Source organism: Dipodomys spectabilis, unplaced genomic scaffold (assembly GCF_019054845.1).
Source record: "Dipodomys spectabilis isolate Male_0828 unplaced genomic scaffold, ASM1905484v1 ptg000197l, whole genome shotgun sequence".
NCBI classification, from domain to species: Eukaryota; Metazoa; Chordata; class Mammalia; order Rodentia; family Heteromyidae; genus Dipodomys; species Dipodomys spectabilis.
The window spans coordinates 12,161,299-12,170,433 of record NW_024870874.1 but is presented as its reverse complement, the minus strand read 5'-3'; the positions used below and the strand labels follow the sequence as shown (position 1 = coordinate 12,170,433).

At 38.7% G+C, this 9,135-nt stretch overlaps 1 protein-coding gene across 1 annotated transcript; it reads right to left on the bottom strand.

The window, feature by feature from the left end:
- Positions 1–1,844: 1,844 nt before the first annotated feature.
- Spam1 (sperm adhesion molecule 1) lies at positions 1,845–8,790 on the bottom strand. The gene is made up of 3 exons (XM_042695900.1): positions 7,837–8,790; positions 6,657–6,746; positions 1,845–2,321 (listed from the first exon to the last, which is right to left on the bottom strand). The coding sequence occupies exons 1-3, from the start codon at positions 8,788–8,790 to the stop codon at positions 1,845–1,847; spliced, it is 1,521 nt and encodes a 506-aa protein (XP_042551834.1).
- Between the last annotated feature and the right edge of the window lie 345 nt (positions 8,791–9,135).

Here is a 9,135-nt window from a genome sequence, read left to right as displayed (position 1 = left end):
TGCTTTCAATCCTATGCTAATCAGTGTCCTCGCTATAACCAGGGATGGCATTCAAGCTCTTTTTCCTTATCTTTTCCCTACTTTTGTTTTCTTCTTCCTTTCTTTACTTTCTGTGCAGAAGTAGCTTTTTACTGATAGGATGCTCCATTTCAAATTTATATAAAATGTTTATGTACATATATAGTGGGGTTTATTATCTTTTATTGCCCTTAGTAGCTATACAAAGGACTTCTCATTTAAAAATAAAGTTTATGAAGACAGTGTATCTTGAACAATGCCATCACCTCTTTCAACATTCTTTTTTTTTTTTTTAAGCATAGTTTATTTTTTTTTTCATTTTGGAAAAAGTATGGATTCCTCCCCTGTGTACTGCCCCCCTCCCCCCCCTTTTGCCAGTCTTGAGTACTGTTCATGAGCTTAGTTTGAGCCCCAGCTCCTCTCTGCCCCAACCTGCCACCTTCCCTTTTATCAATTTTGTAGGATATTCATTGAGATTCTGCCTGTTTGTTTCCTTCTCTTCATTCATCCACCTCAACCCTACCTTGATCCCACTTACCCTTTCAAGTACCTGTTTCCTCGTGTTTATTTTGTTGGATTATGATTTTTGCCTTTCTAAGGAATTACACTGAGTTCTACCATGAATTGACTTTTCACGCTTGCATACCACCCTAATCAATTACTCAGATATTTATAAACTAATTCTAGCTTCCACATATGAGTGAAAACTTGGAATCTTTGTCTTTCTGGGCCTGGCTTACTTTACTTAACTTTTTTTCACTCTCAAATTCTAACCACTCTATGTCAAGTTTAAATTTCATTTCCAAATGTAAATATCCTACGTAGAATGATTGTGTTGAAACAGTTTGGCAGTTTTGCAAGTGCAACGGGTAATTCCATGTACTCATAGGTAAAGTGTCAAGCTGGTGCCTCTGGAAATTCCAGTTTTGAACTCAGAGTTGGGGATTCATACAAGATTATAGTGTTTGTTAAGTTCACCAGGAACCACTACTTACAAGATACAGTAATTTAGAAAGACCTTTCCCAAAATAACCTATCAAATTGTTGTGACAGCTAAATAGTCTGAAAGGAAGACTCTGAATACAGAAAATCTCTTGATGAGATGTGGTGCCCTATAAATGAAATATGAAGGTGAGATAGCAGAATGAATGCTTAGAGTCAGCCATTAGAGGGACAATAGACTGACTAACCTTGAAAATCATGAGTGAACACAGTATCGGAGTGAGTGCTTTTTGAATTCTGAAGACATTAAACCATGTATAACTCTAGAATAATCATTTTCTAAATTTATCTTTCTTGAAAACATAGAATAACTAACTAGCAGGAAAAACCCCACAGATCTGTAAACAAGGAAGTCTTGTCAACTTGAGAAATTACATTTTAAAAGACAAAGGTTTTCACATTAAACAAATGACAAATTACGAATGAAACCATGTCTCAATAGCTTGACTTTTTTGAAATCTTCTCTCATCTCAGAAAAACACTAGTTCTCCAAGTGTGATAGATGTGCCAGTAGTCTTGGATGGAAGATGAAGTTTTCTTTTGAAACTCTTGATTAATAATAGAGGTATTTGCAACAATGAGATGTACAACGTGTAATGTATAAAAATGAACTTTACAACTTTGGTGGGGGGGGGGGGAAGATGGGAAGGGATGGGAAGGGGAAACAAAGGAGGAGACACCAGGGCTTGATAAGAAATGTACTCATCATCATCTTGCCCCTGTAATTGTAACCCCTCTGTACGGTATTTTCACAATAAAAAAATAGAGATATTTTGGGACCAAGATGAATTTTATAGTATTGATGGCAGATATTTTAAATAATATTAACTTGTGTATTGCATATAGACAGCCAGAAATAAAAGGGGTCCTCTCAGACCCCTTGGAAACACGGCGGAAGGTGACTTGGAGTGAGAATGAGCAGCGGAAGACGGAGTCTTCATCAGCGCCTCTATGCAGACATCCTCGGTTGCGCACACGCTAATAGTTTCGATATTTTCTAGATCATCTCTCTCCTTACAACTCATGTTTGGAAAACAGCTGCACTTAAAATTGTTGGAAAAGTCTTGCAGGTCATTCAGTGTGGGCTTCCCGTTCACGATGTACTGTCCAGGCTGCGGAGATTCAATGGTGAAACTCGCTGGGTTTAAGTGAAGGTAGTTGTCGGTATCCCAATCTTTCCTGGTGCACACACCTTGATCCTGGCACAGTGCTTGGCTACACATCTTGGAAGCTAGAGTGACATTGATAAAGTAAGGAGTCACTGTGGACTCCATGTAACTGCGTAAGGTCAAGCAGGATTTCTGTAAAAGTATAAAGGTGGTCAGAATATCGAAGGTATTTATTACACGCGCACTGACTTTTACTACAATAAGCAATTTAAAAAGAAACTCAGTGCTGGGATTGAAGTACACGCCTCTGCTTTCTAGGCAAAATACTTGAGCTATGCCCCCGCCCCCCACCATCTCTGTTTCTGTTTTACTGTTATGTAAGGTCTTGTGCTTTTTCCTAGGGCAGCCTCAGACTAGGATCCTGCTACCTCCGCCTGTCAGGAAGAAGCTAGGATTGACCACGCCTGTCCCCATGACAATCACTTTTTAAGGGGTGGGAGGTGATGATATGACACCAAGATCTTGACAATACATGCTTTCTATCTTAGCAAGCAAGAGGACTCCAACTTGATTTTGGCAACATGTTCTTTTCCCAATTTGGTAGAGAATGAGTGAGGAGTAGCCAGGATGAATCATTTTGAGACATATTTTCAAAACTACAGACCAGTTTTGAATAAAACATTGGAGACAGAGTCACTTTATTTTCACGATCAACAATTCTACCTAGTGAACTGGCTATGCTAGCCCTTGAACAAATCAAAGGAAGTGGTAGTGTTATATTGGCAAGCATCCGCTACTGCATGGGCAAAGGCAAGGAATCTTAGAAGCTCCCAGTAGAATCAATGTCTTGTCACCTTCCTTGGTGAGAACATCTCGGGTTGTCATAGTGATGGCCTCCCAAAGGTATAGCTACTTTAATCTCCAGAAATATGTGATGATATTAGCTTCTATAACCAAAGAACTTTGTACTTAGTATTGAAGACATATACCTTGAGAACAGAAGATTTTCCCAATTATACAAGTCCTTGAAAATGTAGAAACTTTTTCAGCTGGGTTCGAAACGAGAGGAAGGAAGAGAGAAGTTGCAGTACAAGACAGACTTAAACCACTACTGCTAATGGAATGCAGAAGAGGGAAAAGAGCCAATGAATGTAGAGACCCTTAGAAGATGGAAGTGGCTATTGGCCCGCAACCAATCAGGTAATGGACCTCTCACTGTTAAAGCCACAGGGACCTGAAAAACAGCCAACATTTCAAATATGCGACTGAAGATTCTCTTCTAGGAATTCAGCCTGCTCGATATCAGCCCACCGAGACACATCTGCATTTCTAACCTACGGGTAAAATGTGGTACATTTCTATTGTTTAAGCCACTAAGTTTGCTGGAACCTTTATGGAAGCAATAACAACAACAAAAAAATCCACCATCTGTCTCCTTAACTTTCCAACAGCTTTGCATGGAGATTAGAATACAATTCCACTTCTTCTCTTGACTTGTATACAGTCTGTTACGGTCAAACCCTTCCTTCTTCTTGTGTAAGACTCCCTTCCTTACCATGTTGTTTGGCATGTCTCACTCAAATGGCAGATTCACTTTAAACGGCACTACTGTGCCCTCTGCTAGCAGTGCTCTTTCCTCTAATCTTTTTTAATAAGTTTTTTTTTTGTGAGAATACTGTACAGAGGGGTTACAGTTACATGAGCAAGGTAATGAGTACATTTCTTATCCAGCATTGTTCCCTCCTCCTTTGTTTTTCCCGTACCATCCCGTCCCTCCCACCTCCTCAACTACCCCCCCACCCTCACCCTTCTACCCCCCACCCCAACCCCTTCTGCCTAAATTGAAAAGTTCATTTTTCGACATAGTGTCTTGTACGTCTCATTGTTGCAATCTGTATCCCTATTTAAACATTTTGTTTTTTCCCTTCCCCTTGATTCCCCACCACATCAACTCAAAATGGATTAAAACCTCAACATCAGAAACTCTCAAACTCTGTAATTACTGCAAGAGAAAGCAGGAGACATATTGGAACTTAAGAGGTATAAGCAGGAACTTCCTCAATAGAATCCCATAGAATCCCAGGGGCACAACAGATAGGAGAGAGATTTGACATAGCTCAAGACATAGCTACTGAACTAGAAAGACAGCCAACCAATTGGGAAAAGATCTTTACCAGCAATACATCAGACAAAGGCCTAATATCAGGTATAAACAGGGAGCTCAAGAAACTAACCCCTCCCAAACCTAATTAACCAATCACTAAATGGACAATGGAGCCAAGGAGAGACTTCTCAGAAGAAGAGGTTAAAAAGTGCTGCAACAGAGCCCACTGGCTGCACTGGACATTGACGAAAGTGAACCACACAACTTGTGGGCAGAGATGGGAAAGAGGGAATGGGAGAGAATGGGGGAACAGATGATACTGCGCAAAAGGAAGGGAATATACTAATACCTCATGTAAGTAAAGGTAATCTCTCTGCATATCACCTCTAAATGAATAATAATACAATGCAATAATACAAACAACAGTAAAAAACTTAAAAAATATTTTTGACTCCCTATTATCACTCAAACGGTGCTTTCCCTAACTAGTGCCTTTCTCACATACTTTCCCTGGGAACTCAAATTCGCTACATTATTTCTGTGTTATGTTTATCATGCCAGTTGTTTTTTCTTGCTCGTGTATTCTTAAAAGTACTCAATCTTCAAGCAGGCAAAGTCTCTGTCAATATTCTTCAACACAATATTCTAGTACCCAGGATATATGAGCATTCATTTCAAATACAGGTAATATCACTATCAGGTTTTCAGAGAAGTAGGGATACAGACTTAAAAAAAACAAAGAGGAGTAAAGGGATGAAAATGATTTAAGAATCACTACTTTACATTAGATGAAGCCTATGGACTCATCTAATCTAATAGATAAGCTTCTTATAGCATTTGTGTATATACTATGGTATAAATACTGCTCCCTAACTAGCTAATGTGGTGTGTGACACAAGTAATGATAATGCCATTAGACAGTATTGCCATTTACACAAGCACAATACAAATTAATACCTCAAGTACATTGTAAATAAAAACTGACATATATCTGAATAACTGGCTTACAAAATTCCTGAATATTTAATCATCAATTAAATTAAATACCATGCCTGCAAGATACAAGGGGATCCTTAGGTTTATTTATTACAAATGATCTAGTGACTAGAGAAAGTAATGATAATTCTAATATTCAAAATGATCATAGTTTAGAAAGGAAATATACAGAACAGTCTGTGTAAGAGACATCAAGAAAGTACCAGGAATTAGAACACAATCATATTAACATTAAAGGCCTATTGCCAGTAGACAACACTGAAGAAGATTTGAAAGGCATGTTAAAAAGAATGTAGATCTATGATTCCAATGACTCTAGAAATCAAATGTGACACAAATAATATGCTACATGATCCTTTTCAGAGAAAGGTTGGAGCTCCCTGTTTTAACTTCTATAAAGGAAGTGGTGTGGGGGAGTATATGTGAATGCTTCCAGCATACAATTAGTGCATTTTGAAAAACTACTAGTAAAATTCAGAATATACTTCAGGAAATTATAATTTTAAGATAATTTTCTGCTATTCAAAAGACTTTACCAAGAGACACATAATTTTCCTTAGTTTATATTTCTCTTCTCTCTTCTCTCACCTCCCCTTTCTCTTCTATCCTCTACTCTCTCCCTCTCCCTCCCCCTTTCTGCCCTCCTAACCTTGGGCATGAACTAGGGGCCTGGGAGCTGTCCCAGAAAAGTTTTGCTCAAGGCTAGCACCCTACCTCTTGAACCACAGACCCACTTATGGCTTTTTGGTGGTTAACTGGAGATGAGAGTCTCACAACTTTTCCTGCTCAGGCTGGCTTGCAGCTAGAATTACAGGTCTGAGCCATTTGGAGCTCAACTGTTATCTCATTTTCATTAGAGATCAAACTAAAAGGCAATATAATTATGCAAAATAAGTAGAATGGCTGAGATTACTTTGAATTTCTCAAGTGTGACTTTTCCAAGTTCCTGCAAGGAAGTAAGAATATTGCTATTCTACCTGAAGAACAAGGGACAGTGATAAACTCTGTAAAGATCTCTCTCACTGGTATTACAATAAGACCTCTATTTCCTACAGATCCTAGAGCAGGACCCTGAGCTCTGGGCTTTGTTCAGCATGATTCACAGCACATTCATCACTAGTATCATCGCATGTCCCTCAGAAAAAGAAACATTCAGTTCAGTTTTATGCACACACGCTGGTTTTACTACTTATAAGCCATGTAGCCTTGAACATTTCATTGAATTTCATTGAATTTCTGATTCAGTGTTCTGCCTGCACACCTAAGTAAACAAATACAACACATTTTGATTCAACACATTTTGACTGAGTAGCCACTAGGTGTGTGCCAAGTATGATAGTGATTTTCTTACAGAACACACCAAAACAATCCCCATAAACATTGAAGGTTAAAGTACTTTTCATCTATTTCCTACCAAAACAACTTACCACAGTTTGTGCCCAAGCTAGCGTTCCCCACACTATAATTCCAGATGCACCCAGAGCAACGGTTTCACCAACTGTATGCATAAGGTCCTCCTGACAAATTTCATAGAAAGAATGATTAGTGAAGAAGTAAAAATGAGGGTGTTTTATAAAACACAATGACACGCAAACTAAGCCTGCTGATTTCCACAACCATGACCTTTCACATAGTTGTTTCCTTGCTATAAAAAAAATAGAGCTAAGTATTTTGTTTTGTGTTGTTGGTTTTCTTGGCAGTACTAAGGTTGAATTCATGTCTCCTTATGCTCTGGTACTGTGCCATTTGAGCCATTTCATTGTTTCTCAAATCAAGCTTTGTTTTTTGCACAGGCAAAGTTAGCTTAGGCCTCCCTCCTCTAACTGATGTTAGACAGTGCCCAGTTTTTTATTGTTTTTTTTAATGTATGTTTTTTATTGTAAAAATACTGTACAGAGGAGTTACAGTTACATGAGTAAGGTAATGAGTACACTTCCTATTGAGCAGTTACCTCCTCCTTTGTTTTTTCCCTAGCATCTCTTTCCTCCCCCCACCCTTTTTTTTTTTCCAGTTGGTCCTGGGGCCTGAACTCTGGGCCTGGGCGCTGTCCCTCAGCTCTTCAGCTCAAGGTTAGCGCTCTACCACTTGAGCCACAGCACCATTTCTGGCTTTTTCTGCTTATATGGTTCTGAGGAATCAAACCCAGGGCTTTATGCATGCAAGGCAAGCACTCTACCACTAAGCCACCTTCACAGCCCAGGTTTTTTATTGTTTGATATGAACTTTTATTCCTGGGTAGCCCTGAACAGTATCCTCTCAATCTGAACTGCCTAACCAGGATTACAGATGTAAATCACTGTGCCTGTTTTCTCACTGTTATAACTAAGTCTGTTTAAAAGACAGCAGGCCTATAGAAGTAAAACAACAACAACAACAAAGAATGGAGTTAATAAATTGTATTATCTATTTCTCCATTATTGACAAGAAAGTACACAATTAAGGAAAATATTCTTATTTTGCCTGCACATAACAACACATTGTGCATATTCCTAAATGAGTTTAAAAGCCAAAATTCATTGCATTCAATATTACTGGGTTGTTTGGGGTTTTTTTTTTTGAATTTTACTAAAAACTTTTTTGTTAGCTGTCACAATTTGGTTCACTTACCTCATTAAGGAATATCGTAGTTTTATCAGTATACACTAGGCGAATATATACAAAAAATGGGAGTGGACGTTTAACATCACGCACTCTAGAAACCTTAATAGATTCCTGTATACGATTTCGAGTAAATACTGCAGCCTTGTGAGTGGACCCTAAATCACTATGTAAATAAATGGATGGGTAAAGGGCTGTGCTTTCTTCCCACAACCAGTGGAGGGCGTCATTTCTTTTCTTTTCTATTTCAGGGCAATGTCCATTGTAATCAACTCTTCTATAGTTATGATTGTAACAGTCTGGAAAGAGATAATAACCCCATAATTGTTGAGGTCGAACTGATTTTCCCAATTTTAAAGTGTCTAACATGAAACTCTTTCCCATCGTTTCAAATTCCTCTTTGGCTATCTGGGTGGCTTCTTTTAAAGTGAGGTCAACATTGCGTTGCTGAACCAATTCAATAGACTTGTTTCTGTAAATATCCTTAGGTTTCCAGTTTCTGTCCCAGGTGGGTCTCCATTCTTCCCAGTCAATGACAGCTAGGCCTAATTTGTCTGTTGGTATGTAATGCAAAATGTCTTCTCTAGCTTTGGTCAGATGTTCTTGTAAAGACCCTAGCTGGGGGATTCCCCCATATATTTCTTTGTTGTGATGATCAATGTAAGGGTAGTAGCCAAGTCTATCAACATAGAATAGTGTTACGTCTTGCCCTGTCGCAGATTTCATAGGGTTCCCTATTAAAGAGAATAGGCTTATGTCAATTGGTTCCTTAAACTTTGTAGCACACGGTTGAGTTGGGACATTCCAGGCCCAGATGAGAGGCTTGTCTGGGATAATAGGAGCTGCCCTGAAATCTCGTGTCAAGCAACATGGGATCAGAAGGAAGACTAACAGTGTCTGAGATCCTCCATAGAGCTCACTGGAACTTCCAAAAATTAGGTGCTTGAAATTTAGCACAGCCATTACAAAGAGCAATGGCTGTGAAAAAAATACTTATTTCTTCATATACACGTCGGTTTTTCCAATGTCTGATTCAAGTGAGCCCAGAAGAAAGGCAGTGGAGTGAGTTCACATTGATGGGTAAAGAGGCACAGTGGTTATGTTACATTTAAATATCGCTCTTCTTGCTTTGTGTGTCAGGAAAATTTTGCAAGCTGTACCATCCACACTAGAAAAGAAAAGAATCTCAGAATACACTCTTACATAGCCTGACAGTACCCAATATTAATATTGCAAATTGTACCCAGTTCTTCTTATGCCAGGAGCTTAATTTTCGGAGATAAACAACCTACTACTGTGTTTCAATCA

Coding starts and splice junctions, on each gene's coding strand:
- Spam1 (XM_042695900.1), bottom strand. CDS start 8,790: ATGGCTGTGCTAAATTTCAAGCACCTAATTTTTGGAAGTTCCAGTGAG. Junction 6,747..7,836: donor CTACGATATTCCTTAATGAG/GTAAGTGAACCA, acceptor GAAATTTGTCAG/GAGGACCTTATGCATACAGT. Junction 2,322..6,656: donor TAGCTTGGGCACAAACTGTG/GTAAGTTGTTTT, acceptor ATACTTTTACAG/AAATCCTGCTTGACCTTACG.